We start from the raw sequence: 22258 nt of genomic DNA, 5'->3' as shown, positions 1-22258 counted from the left end.
ATCTTGAGTAGGTATCAAATCTTTTCTGGTCTGGTGTAACCTCTTAGATGACTCTTCTATCTTTCAGCTTTTGGATTTCTAGAGCTGCTGCCTCCATCTGACTGGGTGGAATGTTGGGGGGCCTTTTCCTTTTCTTGGGGGGAAATTTGTGAAAATGGTATGAAATAACCTCTGGATACGATTTTTAGCACTCAAAGACATGCATCTGGAGCATTTCTCACCGGGCCTCTGCTGAAAATAGGCTCTGTCCTAGTCAGACTTTCCCGGTCAACAAATGTTAAACAAAATAAAGGATCTTTTGTTATTGATGCCCAGGTGTCTGGGTGCAGGGACAAGAATCCCTCAACTGTCTTCAGAGTCGAGCAGTTGGGTGACCTTTCAGGAACGCTGAAAGGGTTTATCTTAGAAAGAATCTTAGAAACCCTGACTTTGCAGGTCTCTTCTGTCAAGAGGATGGCATCTTCCATTTGAATTTCCTCCCTTATGCTCCTGGGGGAGATGTCCCTTTGTGAGTCTTGGAAAGGACCATGGGACTTGTGGAACCACATTTTCCTCCCGCCTACTGGAAAAGGATCTCTGAGGGGTAGAGAAGCAGATTCCTACGGCAAAGTCTTTCCTTCCTGCTCACTCTTGGAAACCGTTTCCTTAATAGTGGGGCCAAACAAGGACAATCCCCAAAGGGGCATTGATGAATAAAACTTGAAGGGCTCCATAAAGTTGCACAAACACATCCAGTCATGTCTTCTAACAGCTATGCCTGAACCTGCCACCCATGAGGTGCCCTCAGCAGCATGGGAAATTAATCTCATGGAAGCACTAGAGACGAATAGAAGTGTGTCCAACTGTGAGGAAAGCTTCTTGTAATCCTCCACAGATATGGACTTTGATAGGGATTTGGAAAGTTTTATTCAAATCCTGTTGCACCCTGGGAAAATGCAACAAGTAGTTCAGTGACTGTATGGCAAAGATCCCCTAGGCATAAATGTGCTTCCCAAATCTGTCCAACACCCTGGACTCTCTATTAGGGGGGTGGACAGAGGATCTCTGATCTGTCAGCTCTTTCTTTTTGGCTGCTGCTGCCACAACCATGGCATCAACAGAGACTCCCTTCCTCCAGTGGAACGTGTCCTTAGGAGGGGCAAAGAATGTACCAGGAAACAGGGAATAGGTTCTATGGTGTCTGGTTTCTTCCATGCCAGACGAGAGACTAGATCTATAAGCTCAACAGCCAGGGGAATCAACCAAGACATAGATGGGATGGACCCAAAAGCTTCCAGGAACACTGGCTCCTCCTGGGAAGGGGAACTGGAGGACCACCCACTTTTCTGCCTGAGGATTTCTAATATGTCTCCAAAGTAGAGGTCATCTGGTGGAGACCTTGGGGACCCCTTTCCTTCATTGAAGTCAGTGCCAGACTCCTGAGGGAAGGTTATGTGCCTCCTCTTACATGTTTTCTTATGGGGAATATCCTCAGTGGGATGTTCTGGAGTGATGTCAAGTCGGGCGTCCTTGAGGGGGACTGTTTGAACACTTGATAAGGCTGGCTGTCCCTGTGTGATAGGTCTGTGAGGCTCGGAGCCCAAACTCAATGGCGGAAGAGGTGTAAGAGCCGAAGATGAAAGAGTAGCTGTATATTTCTTGGACGACAGAAGACCCTCTCCACCACCTGAAAAGCAGAAGGTTTGGGAGAAACCGTAGCTGGCCGCACTAGCACGAAGCTCCAGATACCACCACACCTTGACGCTGCCCAGATCCCTTACGAAGGGGGAGTCAGATCCAAGCTGTCCAACACCGAGTCCCCAAGAGACAGGGATGGTGTTGACAACCTCGGATTCAAGCCAGGTCCCCTGGACCTGGCACTGATGCTTCAGCCCCAATACCCATCCTGGTCCAAGGGAATTGGTGCTGGAGAAGTCAAGCACACAACTTGCAGTCAAAGACCTAGCTGTCTTTGGATCCAACACAGACACCCTCATGGTTCTCTCATATGAAGGCTCTGAAATCTCTGGTCAGATCAGAGAAGGAGAAATCACAGTCTGGGAAACAGAAAGGAGGCTCATAGAGCTGATGAGAAACTGAGCCAGGATACCCCTATCTGAATCTGAGCTCTGTGGAACTTCCACTTCTTCCTATCCACTCAAAAAGGTTCCTGGAGGAACTGATGGAGGAAGTAGTGGACTGGGGCAGAGACTCTCTCCTCAGAGTCTCTTGTGGGAAGGGGGACCTGAGCAGAGACTGAAAGGCTCCAGAGAGAACTATGGGCACTGGGTCCTTGGAGACTTGGGTAAGTGTCAGATCACAGGGTGTTGAATCTGATTTCTTCTGTACTTTGGCAGGAGGCTCTGAAATAGAAGACTTTGGAGAGTGGGTTGGAGGCTGCTTTCTTGATTCTTTTGCCTCCAAAGAGGTCTTGCGTGTGTTTGCAGGGTTTTGAGCCCCTGAAAGGGAAGAAGAGGAGGGTAGTAAAGCCTTTAGGACCAGTTTATTAAACTGAGCACTAATGGCTCTAGAACAGAATCCGCACATACATAGCATTAGGTGTTTAAATGTGAAACATCCAGACAAACACACTCCCCGTGGGCATCAGAAATGGGGATCATGTGCCCACAGCATTTCTTAAACCCAGTGGGTTTTGTCAGACATATTCAATAAAAAAGAAAAACTTTCTTTTTGAAAAACTACCAACAATGGTAGGGTAAGGGAATTACCCTCTAAAGGGTAGGAAGAAAAAGAAGGAAGAAGGTACCAACAATGTATTGGCAGTAACCAAATGATATAAACAGCAGAGATTATAAATTAGAACCTTAAAGTGATAGAAATCTGATAAAAGTGAGGCAAGGGAGGAAGAGGTGATCAGAACAGACAAAGACTACAAAGTTCATAGGTTTGTACATGTTTACAAGGCTAATGACCACAAGGGACTTTTTAAGCCTAGCCATGCACCCCAATCTCTGACAAGTTCATGACTGACAACTGGGTAATGATCACAGACATAAACAACTGGAAAAACTTCTACGACTTCAACCTTGTTTCATATTTAAGACAGCCAGGAACATTAGGGACTGGTAGAGTACAAATTCAGACGGGAGGAAGACAAAAGAAAAAAGTACCCTTGCTGCCCCCCTTTTTGCAATTACTGCAAACACATGCGCAACAAAGACTACTACTTTTGTCCAGTATTCAGGAGAAAAATCAATGGCACTTGTTCTGGTAATTGCAACATGGCTTTTGTGATAAACCGTGCACAATGTAATGGCTATAGTTGTTTTTACATAGGGAAAACTGGGAACAAATTCAAAATGAAGGTAGCATACCACCTGTCTGACATCAGACTCCAGATCCTGAGAAACCAACTAGCAAAGTACTGCCATGATTTCCCAGACAATGGAGGTTTCCACTTCCACATCCTGGACAAGCTCACAATGGGTCCACTCGAAGGAAACAAAAATGCGATTCTAGAGTTGAGCTGGCAGATCAGGCTTGATGTCCACCACCACACTGGTCTAAACTCAAGCATCTCCATTAAAAGTGTGCTTGCACTTAGGAAACTATGCCATAAATCATACAGCTATAACTCCTAATTCAGGATTTGTACATAAACTGTTAATTAACCCCAAATGTTGCTGTTAATATGAAAAAGTCAATCAAGTATCACATCTGTAAATCACTGCATCTACATTAGCATGGTTTATCTGGTGAACTACTGACATGGAAAACAAGCCACATTATATTTTTTTTCTACCTCTCATTGTAGCTACAACACAGCAACCAGGTATAGATACAGTAGCCACTGGGCCTGCATTTAACACAATTTCTTTAATCTGGAGTAATGATCTCTGAAAAGTTCTGTTACCCTTGATAAGTGTAAGCAGGGTCTTGGAAAAGAACAAACATTTACAAGCAGGAGCCTGGGAGATGAGCAATTTACAGGCAGTCTACGTCTATTAATATCACAGGTGCCAAACCTGTGATGAATTTCTTGTTTCTCATCCAATTGTCTAAGTTACATTTGAATTGGGTTATGGAGGAATTCTTCTTCACATGGATGGGAAGTCTGTTCCAGAGAAAGGGTAATCTCTGTGATGTATACCCGTCTCTCCAGCAGGTCCTATTTATATCACAGGCAGGGTTTATGTCTTTAGAATGGGTAATTATGGTGCGGTTTGTTTTACGGATATGCAGGAGGTCCATCAGAGTGGGGTCTGACAATGCCTTGTACGCCAGACATAGATCTCTCCTCAACAGGCTGTAGGAGACAGGATACAGTGATAGGGCCTTGAAGCAGTCTGCAAAGGATATGTTATTTACACCCTGTATTCTATTAGTGAGGAACCTCTGTGGACTTTCCAGTTGTTGGATATGCCTGGTTAAGTACATACCAAAGGGGATACTGTACTCAGTGACAGGTCTGATGAATGGCAAATATAGTGAAACAATGACTTCCTTGGACCTTGATACCATACCTTTGTTTGTAAGTTGCACAACATAGAACAATTTCTTCAATACTGTAGACACGATAGTCAAATGCTAAGACTACTGTCTATGTGTATCCCCAAGTCTGACTACTGGGTCAACTCTTGGGTGTTGTCAATATTATAGTTACCAGGGATGGGTGACTTCCGAATGACTTCGGCATTTCTTGGCATTTAGTTTTAGTTCATGGCTCTGACGCCAATTGTTCGTCTGTGTCAGCCCTTCCTGGAGGACATTTGTTTTATTGGGGATTTTTCTGTGGAGCTGCCATTCGTGGGGTTCCAGTAAGTTTCTGCTTAAGTGGTCTGCCAGGATGTTGTTGATTCCTGGTAGGTACTGGGCTATCAGATGTAGTCCCATGGAAGAGGCTGTCAGCCAGAGGTTCATGGCTAGCTGTTTGTTGATGTACCACATTACTGTGTTGTCTGTTTTGATAAGGAAAATCCCTGGCTTGATATGGGGTTTGAAGGATGTCAGAGCCTTTTGTACTGCCATCATTTCCTTCTGGCTTATGTGTAAGGGAAGGTGCTGGGCATCCCAAAGACCTTGGGTGCACCTGCCTTCTAGGTGAGCTCCCCAAGCTATGTTTGAGGCGTGGGTGGTAACGGTCTGGCTGGTTGGGTGAAGGAAAGACCCTTGTTCTGGGCACGGGCCCCTGCCCAGCAGAGAAACTCGGCCCTTATACAGTGGATCAGAGGTAGAGAGGTCTTTAGAAGTTGAGAGTGCTGACACCAAAGGCTTTTTAGGTACCACTGAAGTTTTCTCATGTGAAGCCTGGCTAGAGGAATTAGAAGGATAGAAGATGCCATGTACTCCAAGGCTTGCAGGAACTTCCTTGCAGTGAGGTGACTTCTGGAAGCCATCTGGGTAAAATAGAGATGCAGGAAGCTCCGCTTTTCTGGGGATAGGAAGACCATTTGGGATGCTGTGTCCAGCAGTTCTCCCAAGAAAATGATCTTCCTGGAGGGTGTTTGTCTTGATTTCTTCTAGTTGATGGTGGACCCTAAAGGAGATTAGGAGGGTTCTGACAAAGAGGAGTTTCCTTGAGGAGCTTTTCTTTGCAATCTGCCTGAATAAGGCAGTCGTCCAGATAAGGGTAAATATGTATATGTTTCTGTCTGCAAAAGGCTATGGCCAGGGCTAAGCATTTGGTGAATGCCCTGGGAGTAGTAGATAAGCCAAAGGGTAGCGCAGAGAACTGAAATTGTTGTTAGCCTGCTCTGAAGCGAAGGAATTTCCTGCAGGATTCCCTTATGGGGATGTGGAGGTAGACATCTTTTACATCGAGGGTAACTAACCAGACATTTTTTGTCAGCATAGGCAGCAACTGCTGCAAAGTTAGCATTCTGAATTTGGGGACCACCAGGAAGGTGTTCAGAATGGATAGATCCAGGATGGGGCGCTAAGTGCCCTCTTTTCTGGGAAGAAGGAATAGTCTGGAATAAAAGCCTTTGCCTGTTTGATCTGAGGGGACAGGTTCTACTGCCCCTTGGGATAGGAGAGTTTGGATTTGTTTCAATGCGTCTGCCCACTGATTAGGAGGCAAGTCTGGGTACCCTCTTGGAATTGTGAGTTCGTTGAAGGAGAATTTGTATCCCTGAAAAATGATCTTTAAGACCCATTGGGTCCCTTTGTTACAGAAAGCCAATTTTCTTTGCAGAGGGAGAGCCTTCTTCCTAGTTTTTGGTGAGTGAAAAGAGGGCAGAGTGGGGAGAGGGAGTCATTGAGAGGTTTTGCCATAGAGCGATGGCTTAGAACTCCCTGCCTTTGGAGTGGAAGTGGTCCACTGTTTGGTTCTCTGCTGTCCCTGAAATATGAGTCTGGGTGATCTGTCCCTGCAGGGCTTACCTTGTCCCTGTCTGCTAGGTGTAAGAAAGGACCAGTGTTTTGAAGGAAAATTCCTGCTGAACCTAGGAGGCTGTACCTGAAGGAAATCTTTTACTGTTTGCATAGATTTTGATTTGCCTTCCATCTTTCTAAGCACCTCTTCTGCTTTTACTCCAAACAAGCGGCCCTTATCCAAGAGTGCATCAAGTAATTTGGATTTGACATGATCAGGGAGAGGTTGTTCCTTCAACCATGCATGTCTCCTAATGACAGATCCTGTCACTGCTGCCCTGCTTGAGGCTTCTAGGGCATCCTATCCACAGTGTAATGTGTGTTTAGCCACTTGACAAGTAGAGTGCAGTAAATCTGCTAACTCTTTTGAATTGGCACAGTCAGGAAAGGTTGAAATCTTTTGTTTTAATAGTTCCAAAGTGTGTAGTTGATATTTTAACATGTGGAACTGACAGTTGAGTGTTCAGATAGCTAAGGTTGCAGAGGTGTATACTTTTTTACCCCATTTGTCCAGAGCTTTGGAGTCCTTGTCAGAAGGAATAGGATTCTTTGCAGAACTAGCCTTAGCTCCTTTTGGTCCCTGTGTAATGACCTCCGGGTCTGCAGCAGGATTTCTGTACAGGTATTTGTGAGAATTTGGTACTCTAATACCTGTCAGGTTTTCTGGGAGCAGGTGGAAGGGTGTCGGGAGTTAAGCTGGATTCATGGAAAACATCATCAACCACCTCTAAGATTGGGATGGCCAAGGGTCTGTGCTGGGGCAGCTCTAGAAACTTTCTTAGTCTTTTCTTAGACTGAGGGAAGTCCTGGGATTCCCAATGGAAATGTTCCCTGAGTGTGTGAAGGGTTTCCCCAAAGGGAAGATCTTCTGGAGGGAGGCAGAAGGAATGGATTCCTCTACATCTGAATCCTCATAAGCAGTCAGAGGTTGTGGTTCCTCTTCAAATCTGAATAATCAGACTACTCAGAATCCTGTTCTGTCAGTATTTGAGGATAAAGGTCTCTCTTTCTTTTAGAAGTTGTGGCCTGACACCCCTGATAAGGGTGATAAGATCCTCTAACATTTTAAGCATTTGAGCTTGGGGTGGCGGAGCAGGAGTAAAATGGTGGCTAGAGGTAGTTTTCCTAGGAGTGGCCTTGCCTCTAGGCCTAAGAGTATCCATCGGTCTGAGAGAAACAGTATTCAGAGAAGACATTAATTTTTGTCTAGATTTGGTAATGTGAAAAACCTCCTTGGAAGCCGGTGCCTTCGTCGTGGCTCCAGACCCAACTAAGGCAAAGACAACCAAAGGCTCGGAAGACGAAGAAGATTTCTGCGGCATAATGGACTCCTACAGGGCCTCAGTAGAGGCCTGCGAAGGTACTGAATTGGACATCAGGGGCTGTGAACTTGCCTCACAGAATTCCGGAGAACTGACTACTTACTTAGCAGTAGAGTCGTCATAAGGTTTAGCCTTGTGTGGTCTGTCTCCATCTTTATCCTTACATTTTTTCAGAATGCTTATGGATTATTGGCTGACGGATGCCATTTTGGAATGTGAAGACGGAAGTCGAAAATACCTGGCTATGGGTCTATGTCAGAAAAACGAAAGCTTAATGTCTCAAACGTTCATATGAGCGAATATTCCAAAACTCGAAATTGCTATTGCAGGGGGCTGAACCCCCCCCCCCCCACTGCTAAATATATATTCCAACTCCGAGATCGCACTACAGTGAGGAAAGGGCAAATATTCTGATCCACACTATAGTGCAAAAAAAATAGCAATATCAAGGTTTGAAATATTCGCTCATGTGAGCATTCGATATTTCAAACATGCGTCATTCTAAAGTAGACCCCCTGGCTACAATAAGAGCTCTACGACAAATTGTTCTCGTGTTAAAGAGGCCACAGAACCGGCAACAGGGGACGTCATGGTCTAGGCTTAAACAAGTGACGCAGTATGAATGGAAGTGTCGTGTGGTATTTGCTTTCCACAGGCGAGACGATTGTTAATTTTTTCAGACATCGGTTAATGCAAGAAAAAAGGATCCCCAACGGGGTACTTAGCTTTAGACATTTTCAGCTGTAATTCAAACGGTGGTAGTGACCAACCGGCACACTTGCGAACTGCTTCAGCTATGGGCTCCACAGCAAGAAAGACTGATGTAAAAGCATCAGCTGCCTTCCTTTATAGCACTGACGACCAGACGTCAGACAGCAAGCGACAGCAGCTGACACAAAAAAACATTGACTCTGGTATTCGGGCCTGCCGAGGGCTACCACAGCAGGGATAACCCACAGGTGATGACTGCAACAGTGAAACACGAAGAACATCCAGTGTTGTCTGGACCAGAATGGGGCAATACAGATCGTTTCAGGTCTTGCTTCCTTCTGAACTACACTCAAGAAGTAAAATTATGGCAAGAAAACAGAGGCATAGACTCATTCTGTCTAAGAAAGACATCTACTGTCAAATGCTCTTTGCTTAGAGTGCTGGAGCAGAATGTTGTCAATATTCTGTTGATCAGGGAAGCAAAGACTTTTATCTTTGGTGCCAACTATCTGTCTGTGAAGTCTAAGAATGTGCCCCTGTCTAGCACCTATTTCTGTGGATCTGTTGAGGGCCTTAACTGATCAGCTATGGTGTTCTCAGGAGATAGTATACAGGCTGTCTTTACAAGTAATCTATACTCCAGGGCCTATTCCCATGCCTACTTAGGTGGTAAGTGTGCATTCCCCACTACTTGTTGAAGTACCCCATCTCTAATGTGTTGTCTTATGACATGCAGGGTCCCAGGTCTCCAGACAGTCCTGAAAGTTTTAACAGCCTTAACCACAGCCACTATCTCTTTTTATCTTTACGTGCAGCTTTGATTCCCTGGGATTCTCAACATCCTGCACTTTAAAATCCAAGGTATGTACTCCCTATCCATGTCTAAGGTGTCCGTGGTCAAGGTATGGTTTGGAGGAGGCAATCTGAAGGGCTTGCCTTCTCAAATTGTATCAATCTTTCCAATTCGCTCCCCAAACAGGATAGGACTGGGACAGTATGCTTCAAGGAGTGAGACTGCTGGTCCCAGGTTGTGTAGTTTCCTTGTGTGTGATTTGGCTACAGGCACCATGAATACGGTGGATGAAGTGTGGCCCAAGAAGCTCAGGATCTCTCTGGCTGTTAACCCTGTTTTCCTTTGCACACCTTGAAAGAAAGCAGAAAGGAAGTCCACATCCTCTTGTCGTATGTTTATATATGTAACAGTAACAGTACTCGGAACACATCTAGAGCCTGTTTACTGCATTTCCTGTGTTGCACTTAATTTAAAATCTTTTTTTTTTCTCTAAAAACTGCATTTTACCTGATTTTGGCCTAGCACTCAAGTGTGGGGTCATTTATTGCACTGTTGTGATTATTTTGCTGCTTGTGTATCTTTGCTACCTTTAAACTACAACAAAAAAAAAAAAAAAAAAAAAAAAATCTTGCTTTTTTCCCACTTTCTGAAAGTTAAGAAAGTTCGGTTACAGATTTGCTGTTCTGAACTGTTTGGAAGTTTCTAGAAGGCCAGTGCTTGCTTGGGCTAAGGGGAAGTCTCTGTGTTCACCAGTGGGAGTGGTTAACACTGAACAGCCTGCCTGTCCCTGGAGGAGTGGTTACTACCTAGACGCTGTAGTTTTATTGGCCATTTTGGGTCAATTCTAAACTCCTTGATCTCTCTCTCTCTCTTAAAACCCTACAACTCTCTTTTTGCGCAGTTTTGCGCACTGAGCAGCGTCGGGCAGCACCGCCTAAACAGGTTTAAACTATTCCAGGCTCCACAAAGTCCGCTTTTCACTTTTTCCCTTAGAACTGTTCAAACTCTCAAAGTAATCACTCTATTCTCTTTCTAAAGCCCTGCACTTGCTCAGCTCTTATAAGGAAACACTAACCAACTAAAGCACTACACCCTCCTTGACTTCTCATAATTATTACGCTCCCGATTGGTCCTTCCTGATCATGTGAAAAATCAGTTCCCTTCCCTAATCTGATCAGTAAAAAAACAGTTCCCTATACTAATCGGGTCAGTTTCAAGGTTACTCTCCAGTCCAGCTGGTGAATCTGGGAATTTTGAGGCAATGTCACAATTGCCTTATGTACACAGACAACCCTCTCCTCCTTCCAACAAACTCTAATACATGTGAGAGATGCAGTTACACAGCCAAACTGAAGGCACAGTCAGTCAGGAGGAAAAGGTAACCACCCACACCACAAATCCAGTCTCACACAGACCTATTGCATCTGCATACCCAACACATAAACACACAAAAACATACTCGAAGGCTCTAAATAAAAATCTGCCTAAACAGCAAAGACCTCCTAAGCAGATATCCAAGCAACAGACACCCCTCAACAATACCCATGAATCACATATCTCACAAAATCAGTGTGCCTCACAGTCACAGCCCTTAAGGCCAAATAACACACCAAATACACTTGTTATAGGGGACTCTATTGTCCGGCACACTGACGTCCCACTCACCAGACTGAACAAGGAGAAGGTCACTGTAAGCTGCCTGTCGGGTGCCAGGATCTGCCACATAACGCAAGCACTCAGGTCACTCCAAAGCAAGTACAAGTATGACTCCGTCATTGTCCATGCTGGTGTGAATGACCTGAGATGTACCTCCCTGGACTACATGAAAAGAGACATAGAGGAGCTCTCTGACCATGTAGCCCAGGCTGGTATGACCCTGACCGTGAGTAGCATCTTGCCCTCACCAAGAATGATGCCACAGTATAAAGACAAAATGATCAGTTTCAACAATTGGCTAAAGTATTGGTGTCATTCAAAGGGGATTCAGTATCTGTCAGCCTGGGATGACATACTCGACAAGCCACGTTGCTTTGCTAGGGACAGCTTGCACCTGTCACCCTTAGGCTTTCGTATACTGGCCAAGGCTCTTGCCACCCCCATAGTGCCTTTTTTAGGCAAGGCTCAAAGGACAAACCCACCTCCATAGACAACCCAAGGATAAAAAAACTAAAGGTAATGCTACTCAATGCCAAAAGTCTAAACCTCAAGATGCACGCACTCGAGGCTCTCCTCAGTATGGAGAAAATCGATGTCTGTGCAGTAACAGAAACCTGGTTCAAGGCTCCTGAGAGCACCCCAGCACTACCAGGTTATAACTCATACCATGCGTTTCGGCCCCAAAACTCGGACCGAAGCACAAAAGGAGGGGGAGTATCTATATTCAAAGATAACTACACCTCCAGGTTAATGGCACTGCACGAAGCATCAGAAACCATCCATGTGCAACTAACAGCGGGCAAAACTGCCTTTCAGTTTGTAGCCTGCTACAGAACACCCTCCCTATTACAGGAACCCCACTTGGCATTCCTGAGAACACTGGAGAATATGAAGGTCTCTCCAAACACTATGATATTGGGTGACTTACTACCCAAACATTGACTGGGAAAACTACTCAAGCCCAAACACCCTCGCCCAATGGTTCCTTGAATTTATAAACTCTAACGCAATGGAACAACTGGTCACCACTCCCACAAGAGGGAACAACATATTGGACCTGGTCATCACCAACATGGGGACTCTATGTTCCACACCAGAGGTAAACCCCTCATTGGTAAGATCAGACCATAAACAAATTTCCCTGGACATCCATATCCCGTCCCCACCCCCAGCCAAGGAAATCACTGCAAAGAATTTCTCAAAAGCCAACTTTGCACTTCTCAAGACAGAGGTGGAATCCTTCAAAGCCCCTGGGCCAGAGGATAATACAGCACAATCCGCAGAATACTTTACAAATGCATTCTATGAGCACCTGCAGGAATGCATGGATCGTGCTATCCCAAATAAAACCAAGACTCACTCCTCCAGAAACAGGAGACTGGTCTGGTGGACCCCGGCCATAAATAAGCTATACAACAGAAGGAGGAAGCTACTACATGACAGAGCAAAATCCCAAAAAGGGAAGGCATCTCTGATCAGTATTAGCAAGAAACTTCGATCCCTCATAAAATCATCAAAGGCCAGTTTCGAAAAAAAAATTGCCCTAGACACTAAAGATAATCACAAGGCCTTCTTTAGTTATGTCAGGAACATATGAAACTCCCAGACATGCTCTGAATTGTTGCATAACGGTACAAAATATACCGAACCTACAGACATAGCCAACATCCTGGCAGACAGATTCAGCGCAAACTTCTCCCCCCTTCTCCCCCAAAGGAGCAAATGCCTATCCCAACTGAATGTGACCTCCCTGACATCACAGATGCACAGGTGAAAGCTGCCCTCTCCAAAGCAAAAAACACAGCATCTATGGGACCGGACTGTGTCCCAGGCTGCGTCTTACACGAGCTCCAAGAAGAACTGAACCCTCACATTAAGTCACTCTTCAAACTTAGCCTTACTACAGGATATGTACCCAAAGAATGGTGTACAGCTACAGTGGTCCCACTCCACAAAGGTGGTGCCACAACAGACCCCGGAAACTATCACCCCATAAGCCTGACTAGTCTGGTCTGTAAAGCTATGGAGCGTATTATCATGGAACTCATAAACAAAGACATTGGGAGCCTCCAGATACTGGACCCTACGCAATTCAGCTTTGTTAAGGGCAGATCTTGCCTCTTAAACCTAGTTGATTTCTTTGAAACAGTTACCAAAGCCATAGATGAGGGCAAGGTAGTCCACACAGCCTACCTGGACCTCGCAAAAGCCTTCGACACAATATCCCACTCGGGCATCATAAATAAGCTTACCAGCTTAAATATCAACCCCTATATCACAAGATGGGTTGCAAACTGGCTCAGAGATAGAACCCAGATGGTCAGAATCGCAGGTGCCAGTCCGAATCCAAACCAGTTACAAGTGGTGTCCCACAGGGCTCAGTTTTGGGACCTCTCTTGTTCGGTATATACTTCTCTGAGGTTCAGGCTAACACAGGGGGATTATGGCTGACAAAGTTCGCAGATGACTGCAAACTGGGGGCCATAATCGAATCTCCAGCTGACACAAGCATCCTCCAAAAGGGTCTCACAGAGATGGATGCTTGGTGCCAGAGACACGGCCTCAAACTAAATGCTAAAAAGTGCATAGTCATCCCCTTTGGGAAATACAAGGTGCCCACAAATTACCACATAGGTGGTAATCCATTAAAATCTGGAAGAAGTAATTCGAGATTTGGGGACCAACGTAGATAGTAATCTCTCCTTTGACAATCACGTTGCCAAAGTGGTTAGAAAGACCTTCTATATAGCCCACCTTATCACGAAAGGGTTCACATCTAGATCAAGAGAGGTCATTGTGCCCCTCTACTCCTCACTCATCAGACCCATAATTGAATACAATGCCCCTTTTGGGATGTACCTTACCCGACACCTGCAGCAACTGGAGAGACCCCAAAAGTACCTCACCAAGAGGATCATGGGCTACAAACAGATGTCCTATGCAGCTCGACTAAAGAAACTCCAGCTCTACTCAGTTGCTTACCGCCTACTCAGAGGCGATCTATGCCTGATGTACAAAGCCATGTCAAACCCAGAATTAATGGACATGCTCCACCTCAAAAAATCCAAGTCCCTTAGAGCTACACGCTCCAGGGACCTAAACCTCAGCACAAAAATAAATAGGACATGCTGGAGGGACAGATTCATTTCCCAGACGCTCCCCTCACTCTGGAATAGAATCCCAATTCATGTTAGACATAGTCCCTCGCTGACCCTCTTCAAGCGAAATCTGGACGCGTGGATGGGAAATCGCAAATTCACCCCTGGGATCTCTTCTGTGTCCCTGCTAGACAGAGGCACAGAAAACTAATCTTAAAAGGGTACCTTCTGTGACCTACTTTACAGAGGCACAGTAGGTTAATCTAATAGGGAGGCAGAAGCCAAATACACTCTGGCTAGGCTTATAAATGCCCTAGGGCAGATAGCCTAGTATCTACCTATGAACCTATGTACGCCACTGTTGTGTATGTGTGTGCAAGACAACACTTATAAAGATCATTGTTGTGGCTGGACATAAGTTTAACTTTTGTTTGTTCAAAGAGAAACCTAGCCTGCTAAGGTAGTCTTGGGTGCTTTCCAGTGACCCCTGCATCTTATCCTGAGATTGCATCATCATCCAGACAGTTGCTCAGGCAGGGGAAGATGCGGATGCCCCTGGTCCTGCAATACACTTTGATGTATCATCCTGGGAAAACACTAACAGCCAAATCAAAAAACAAGTTGGCAAACCTTAGATGTTGCTTATATCCTTTGAAGAAAGGGATATAGAGGTAGGTATCCTTAAGATGCAATAGCACCAGCAGAACCTGAAAATCAAGGAGGAACAAGAGGGCCTATAGAGTAAACATCTTGAAAGATCATAGGAGATTACTAGGGTCTATATTAAATCACCGAACGCTTAAAAAACGAACGGTGATTGACAGACCCTATGTAAACGAAAGCTTATAATGTCAAAGTGTCAGAACAGTGTTTTTTTTCCAAGGGGAAAAAAATCGCTGTTCCAACAACAAAAAAAAAAAAAAAAAAAATTTCTATTTCAAACATTACATTAATTGGGGGCCTTTACCCCCACCCCCACACCCCCCCTACTTAAATATAACAACTCCGAGACCGCACTACAGTGCCAAAAATAGCTATGTACCGAAGCGGCCAAGCAAATTCTTTCCCAGGGAAAGAATTCGCTTAACAGCCGCTTTGATATTTTGCATTTTCAGCCTTTTCAGTTCGACCAAGATGCATTCGAAAGAATGCGTCTTCGGTCTTCTAATATAGACCCGATTACTAGGCTATTGACCTGGAGGTCATTTCAAGCCTAGCAATTTTGTCCCAATGGAATGCCATAGAAATGCTAGTTAATACCAAAGACTGCATTTAGTAATGACCACCCATGTCCAGGAGGGTTGAGGGCACTATTCCTGGTAAGAATTTATGGTGCCACATCCACTCGTCCAGGTTCCTTTTGAACAGTGTAATAGAGGTACTCTGTTTCACATAAATAGATCGCCTATTCCAAAGATGCGCCAGTCGCTGGGAGATAAATCTGTCCCTCCGGCATGTCCTATTTAAGTGGCCATAGTCCTGTTTGATTTATGGATATGCAGCAAGTTCATTAGGTTTGGGTCTTAGATTGCTCTGTAAGCCAGGCATAAGTCTCCCCTAAGAAGTCTATATGATACAGAGTAAAGTGACAGGGAGTTAAGTCAGTCTGTGTACATCATATGCTGGAGTCCCCTGATCTTCTTTCTTAGAAACCTCTGAGGCTTCTCCAGGTGCTGGAGGTGCTTTGTACAGTACATGCTGAATGGAGAATTATAGTCAATTATGGGCTGGATTAGTGCCAAGTATACAGGGTTATAACCTCTTTTGCTCTCTAAGCGATGCCTTTACTAATCAAGTGTGCCATGTAGAAAGCCCCTCTTACTACAGTAGACACATAGTGGTCGAAGGTACGGTCGCAGTCAACTTGTGAACCCAAGTCCCTTACCACTTCGTAGGTACTTAGGGTACTGTTGTTGTTACTTTGATAGTGGGAAGGGACATTGTTTGTGCCAAAGGGAATGATGATGCATTTCTTTGCATTCAGTTAGTTTGAGACTGTGACTAAGACACCAGGAGGGTTGTACCTAGATGAACAACTGGAGTATATGGATATAAATTGGGGATTCAATAACTGCACCCAGTTTGAAGTCATCTGCAGACTTGGTCAGCCACACAAAGTCCAGAGTGAGTTGCCATGATCTACATTTTCTTGGAACAGTCTGGACAAAACTTCTTTGCCTCCTGGTAGGCTTGCAGTAGCATTTCTGCTGGGGGGGGTTGGGGGGGGGGGGTTGGGAGTACAAATGTTCTTGATGTTTTTGGTAAAGATGGAAGATTTCAATGCTTTTTACTTTGAAAGTGAAATACACTCTGTAACCCCCAGGAGACAATCTACAATACCTCCTGGTATGAAGTTATGTTTGACCTATTCTGGTGGGAGCAGGCCAGCCGAGCATGTATGCTGGGCAGTAAGGAAAATGGTGGGGTCTGAAGGGTCAGTTTTTTTTTTTTTGTGGGGATGCACTGGTATTATAACAGATGCTCCCCTCATGGGGGCTCAACCTTGAGGGCCCTCAGACCTTTCTCTAGCCTCCTGAAGCAATTTTTTTTGTGTAGCCTTCCTAACTTTCAGCCGTTGGCCTTTTCCATAACTCCAGTGATAAATCCATTGTGTTAAGGGGTCATTTCTATTGTTTTCAGGAATAAAACGAACTTCGCTGTTTTCCCTTTAACCTTAAAATTTTAAGCACTTTGTAAAATGGGGTTGAAACAGCAACTCTTTATCCAAAGAGGCACTAAGGACTTAAGCATTCACATTCTCAGACAGGGACTAGATCTTCACCCAAGAATGTCTCCTGTCAACAATGCTTCATCAGCCCTGGATGCTGTACCCAGACAGCAGCATCACACCCACACTTTATGGCATCCTTGCTCAATTATAAAAGTACCTGGACTTTGCTAAGTATAGATGCTTTTCATGATTTTATCCTGCATATCCCACAGCTACCCTAGAGATGTTTAATGATATGCTCCTGATACTTCTGAATGTGCGTCTTAATATTAAGGGTCATGAATGGCAAAGGTGCTGACAGGTGCATTTTTTTCCAACTAGGTCCAACCATCTTCTTTCCCCGTCACTGAGAACAGTGTTCCAACTCGGTGCCAGTCCTGTCCAGTGGCTACTTCCTACATGTTTGCTAGTTAAGAAAGAAATTCTACCTACCTATAGAAATTAATAATAACGAAAGCCCCAAAATAGCTGTAGAATGTACAAACATGACTACCACTGAAACAATTTCTTACAAGAACACACCAGGACTAAATTCCACTACATTAAAATACTTTTCTACATTTTGTCCTGCCCCCCCCCCCCCCCCCCCAACTCACATAGCATCTATGTATCGGCCTTAGATATGCCAAACAATTACCAAGAACCTCAAATGATCCCCTTCAAACTAACTTGTCTCAAAAATTATACACATGAGCCAACACGGCCTGCACCTTACCGAATAAACAAACTTTTACCCACATTTTATTTTCAGGTCACAGCACTGAAATCTATATGAAAAATCCACCAAAAGCTTGAAAAGACAAAGAACTCAACAAAAATAAGGCAGTCCTGGTCTACAAAAGTCTGACAGACATATGAGGACCAAACTTGCTGAAGTTTGGTTAAGGTCCAAGGTCTCTCTCAGGTACCAGAGGAAGCATTTTTCCCAATTTGTTAGGTATTACCTTCTTGCATTTGACTTCCTATCCCTAAAAAGATAGCAGACATGTTCGCTGAAAACATGTTTGATGACTATTAGATCATTCAAGTTATCAGCCATATGGCCCTCAGGTCGAGGTGTATGAGTAAAGTCTTGTGCTGGATCAAGAGGTCTACAACCTGAGGCAACAAAGTAGCCTCCATCATGCCATGCTCAGCAGGCGGTAGAACCAGATTTGTCTCGGGCAAAAAGGTGTCACGAACAGCATCTTTGGGCTTGTTCACCTTGCCAAAGGGAAGAAGGATGGAACAAAATGTGTACAGAAAAAAACATTCCTACTTATTGTAAAAGCATCTGTTGCCCAGGCCATTGTGGCCATCCTGGTGCAAAATGTTCTTTAGTTATTTGTATTATGGTTGGTGTGGGGGCCTATTTCTGGCATATTCCACCTGTGAACCAAATTCAAAAATGCATCCATGTTCAGCATCCATCAAGTACCATGCCTACAAGGCCAGCATTCATAGGACATAACAGACTTTTACTCTCATTTTGTGATGTACTATTACAGTGGTACTGTTAGTGTATGTAGGGCAGGGTTTTTTCAAAGCTTTAATGGATAACTACAGGCATTTCATTGATTTTTAATTTTTTTTTTTTATACAGAGTTTTGTTCTAGGATCTGTTGTATCTTCCTCTTCCTTGATTGAGCCCCACCATGCCATGTCTAATGACTCTGTTGTGCTGACTGTGAGAATGTGCCCCACCTAGACAAAATCAGACTCCCTCAGATTGAGCTTTACCTGCTATATGTACCACAAAAGTTCCTGTTTGATGCAACACACCAGTGGAAGAGGCACTGCAGTGAGTAGGTGTGATGGTGCCATCTGTTCTTCATCTACAACATCAGCTTTGTTATATGACGTCCTGTCAGTGATACAATCACGATTCAGGAGTCCCTGTACATCAACGTCATGAGGAATTCATCAATCAGTAGGTGTGAAGACACCACTTGTTCTTCATCTATAACATAGCTTTCTCATATGAAATCCCGTCAGGTGACATGATCAACATTTAGGAGCCCATGTACACCAACGTCGTGAGGAATTACTTGACTGTAATTGGAGTCTGCTGTGTTATAGCAGCAAAATAACAGTTCAGAAAAATTACATTCTGAGATTGACAAAACCCCTGTTTCATCATGTTCAGATCAGCTCCCACAAACTGGGCATCATAGAAGCGCACTAGCTTTGATTTCAGGAGGGTTAGAAATAGTACCATAAACTGGAAGCAAGCCAGTGTGAACTGCAGGGTTGTTTTTGTCTCCTCCATGGATGGGGCATGAACAAAGTAGTTGTCCAGGTATGGGTAAATGTAAATGCCCTTTGTCCTGCCGCAAGCAACTACTACAGCCAGGAACTTTTTGAATATGCTGGGTGTAGCAGACAAGCCAAACAGCAAGAAAGTAATCTGGCTGCAAGCACTCTGTGCTTTGAATGAGGAACTACCTGTTCTGGCTGTCTACCACAAGAGGAGAATGTGCCAAAACATAAAACCTAAACCACTTTAGAAAAAAATGGCACAGAGTTCAAAGAACTGTAATGAACAGTAAAAAAACTGCCACACAATGAAGCCTGAAAGAAGCTTACTTTAATACACTAACACTGCAAATACCAATATGTTTTCGTCCTTACAAAAAGACTTCTTCAGACAATACAATGAACAGTAAGCTAACTTTCCTTATATATCCCTCCCCTGAAAACTCATCCAATCATTTCTTTAATGCAATTAAGAATATTAAAGCGAACTAGTTATAAAATACTTTAAAAATAAAAAAAGTTATAAAAACCAATAAATCCACTTCAATTAATTCAAATAGATACATATAAATTCATATAAATACAAAATATTACCATGAATATGCTTAAAAAATATGTAAAATGTATAAAAAACTCCATAAATATATTAAATAAATGTTATATGCATCATACAGCTGTAAAAATTTAGTAAAATAAATCCTCCATCCAGTGGCCAAAATAATTACTACAATTTAGCTGCTCTGAGTTTCAAAACTGGGACTGAGGAAATAAAATCATTTAGTCCATGGTTCTTGTTGGCTTCTAATTTGAGTTGCCAAAACAATTCATGTTGCTTGATTGTGGTCTCCCAAGGTCCCCACACATGGATCCACTTCTACTTTTTCTACTACATAAAAACCAAATTTAGCTGATGGACAAATGTTAATAAAATCATTTAGTCCATGGTTCTTGTTGGCTTCTAATTTGAGTTGCCAAAACAATTCATGATGCTCGATTGTGGTCTCCCAAGGTCCCCACACATGGGTCCACTTCTACTTTTTCTACTACATAAAAACCAAATTTAGCTGATGGACAAATGTTAGTATGTCTATACAAAGCATTGGTTTCATCTTTATTTTTTTATATCATTCATATGCTCATATATACGTCTTTTGAACGTCCTGGTAGTTTTTCCAACACAAAAAGCACTACAGGTGTCACACAAAGCAATGTATATCATCCCCAAAGAATCATAGTTACAAAACGTGTTGGTTTTGAGATCTATCCCTCTTTTAGTTAAAAATAGTGATTCCCCTTGGAGAATGTAACATTGTGAACAGCTTCCACATTTAAATGTTCCTGTTCTCTATCTAGAATTTCTTTTCTTTTTGGTTTCCAATAATTCCTTTATGTTCTTACCCTTCCTGTAGGTAAATTTTAGGGGGACAACAAAAATACTTCTCAGGTCGGAAAAGTTACTAAATTTATTCCAGTTATTGGTAACCACCTTCTTAATCCCGGTAGATTCAGAGCTGAAATTAAGTATACAATTACTACTCCAGTTAGTGTTTACCTGATCGGTCCTAGCCCTCTCCCCCCCTCTCACATATTCTAGGCTTCCCTAATATTGGGGCAAATTTATTATGTCTTTCTTTTTTGATTTCCATCAAGATTCCCTCGATAAGAGCAACTGGATACTCTCTTTCAATAAACATTTGTTTTAATTTAGCACTTTCAACTTCATAATCAGCATCGTCAGATTTCATCCTACTGCTCCTAATAACCTGCCCCCTCACAATTCCCCTCTTCTGAGAAAATGGGTGGGCACTTGTGCAAAAAAAGATAGGAATTGGAAAATGTACTTTTCCTATAAATATTAGATTTGAAGTTTCTTGCCTCTATTATTTTTTCTAATAATACATCGAGAAACTCTAGTCTTTCATGGGAAATGGTGTGGGTAAATTTCAAAAACTCAGTAGCGTTACTGATATAATCAATAAACTCATACAGGAATTCTTTAGGTCCTACCCAAAATATACACACATCATCCAAATACCTGTGATAATAATTTCAATACTTAAGAGTAATGAGAATGTATAATGAATTTCTCTTCCCAGGTGGATAACACTAAGGCACATACATGGGAGCACAACTTGCTCCCATTGCTACCCCACTAATCTGTTGGTAGAACCCCCCCCCCCCCCCTCAAAGAACAGGAAATTATTCCTTAATACCAATTCCATTAACTCCATGAAAAGACAAACCTTCTCATGATGTATGTTTCCCTTAAAACTTAAGGCTTCCTCAAACCATTCTAGATCTATGGTATGGGGTATCACGTTGAACAAATCATGAATATCTAGGGTTACAAAGATAAGCTCATCTTTAAATAAACTCTGGTTAATGCTTCTCAAAAAAATCCCATGAATCCTTGAGAATCCCCTCCCTTTCAGTCCAAACTTTATTTAACTCTCCATCTAAATCTTTAGCTTATGGGTATGTTTTAGAGCCTGCAGCGGCCACTATAGGTCTGAGGCGTGGGTCTTCTATGTTTTTGTGGACTTTGGGGATCCCAATGATAGATGGTATCCTAGGTTTGTCAAAAGTCAAGTATTAAATGTTTCTGAAGTAATGTTACCCTCATTTAATGTTTCTCTCAACATGAAATCAATTTTTCGGTATGCAATATTAATCTCATTCCTCGAAACTCTAGCATACCTATCTGTGTCATTCAACATGTCGAACATTTTGGCAGAGTAGTCAATGCTATCCACAGCTTCCCCTCCTTTATCCGGCTTCATAACCCTAAGATATTGGTTCTCTTTTAATGAAGCCAGTAACTGGTTCTCTTCCTTCGTGAGGTTAAAGAATTTTCTCCACTTATTCAACCTTGATCTAATCTCTTCCTCAACTTGTATTTCAAAATTTTTTAATTGTGGGTGAAGAAAGGGGTTATAAGTACTTTTTTTCCTAACCTGGGTGGAGGTATTAGAATTAGTCCCTGTTCTATTATCAAACAATAACTCTAAGTTTTTCTTGCGCACAAACACTTTAAGATCAATAAGGGTCTGTGAAATGTTACTGGAAGAAGTAGGCACAAATTTTAACCCCTTGCAGAAAAGTTTAAAATGGGTAGGGGTGACTTCTTCAGCACTGTAATTGTATATACTACATTTCTGATAACTATACCTATTCCCTATAGTAACTATACAATTTCTATCCTTATTGGATAGCGAAAACAGGGCCCCACTCCTATCTGGGCTTAATGTCCCTTCCTGTTTGGGTAGCCCCCTCTACTGTTATAATAATAATTTACTGGTCCCTGTCTCCTAATCCTCTTTGATCTCCTTAGGTTAGGAAATTCTTCTGGGTTATCTAAGTCATATCCTGCTTCATGACTGCTAAAGTTACCCCTAGAATC

At 43.2% G+C, this 22258-nt stretch overlaps 1 protein-coding gene across 1 annotated transcript in view; it reads right to left on the bottom strand.

The window, feature by feature from the left end:
* LOC122801228 (mucin-like protein) overlaps positions 1-1976 on the bottom strand; it is a 471963-nt gene extending 469987 nt beyond the window's left edge. The window contains exon 1 of the mRNA XM_044070781.1: positions 1322-1976. Within this exon, the coding sequence (XP_043926716.1) occupies positions 1322-1976 (655 nt within the window). The remainder of the gene's footprint in view (positions 1-1321) is intronic.
* Between the last annotated feature and the right edge of the window lie 20282 nt (positions 1977-22258).

The sequence above is a fragment of the Protopterus annectens genome, chromosome 4.part1, assembly GCF_019279795.1.
Source record: "Protopterus annectens isolate FY-2018-M chromosome 4.part1, PAN1.0, whole genome shotgun sequence".
NCBI lineage: Eukaryota > Metazoa > Chordata > Ceratodontiformes > Protopteridae > Protopterus > Protopterus annectens.
The sequence above is the reverse complement of the archived record's forward strand: the minus strand, read 5'-3'. Positions and strand labels throughout refer to the sequence as shown.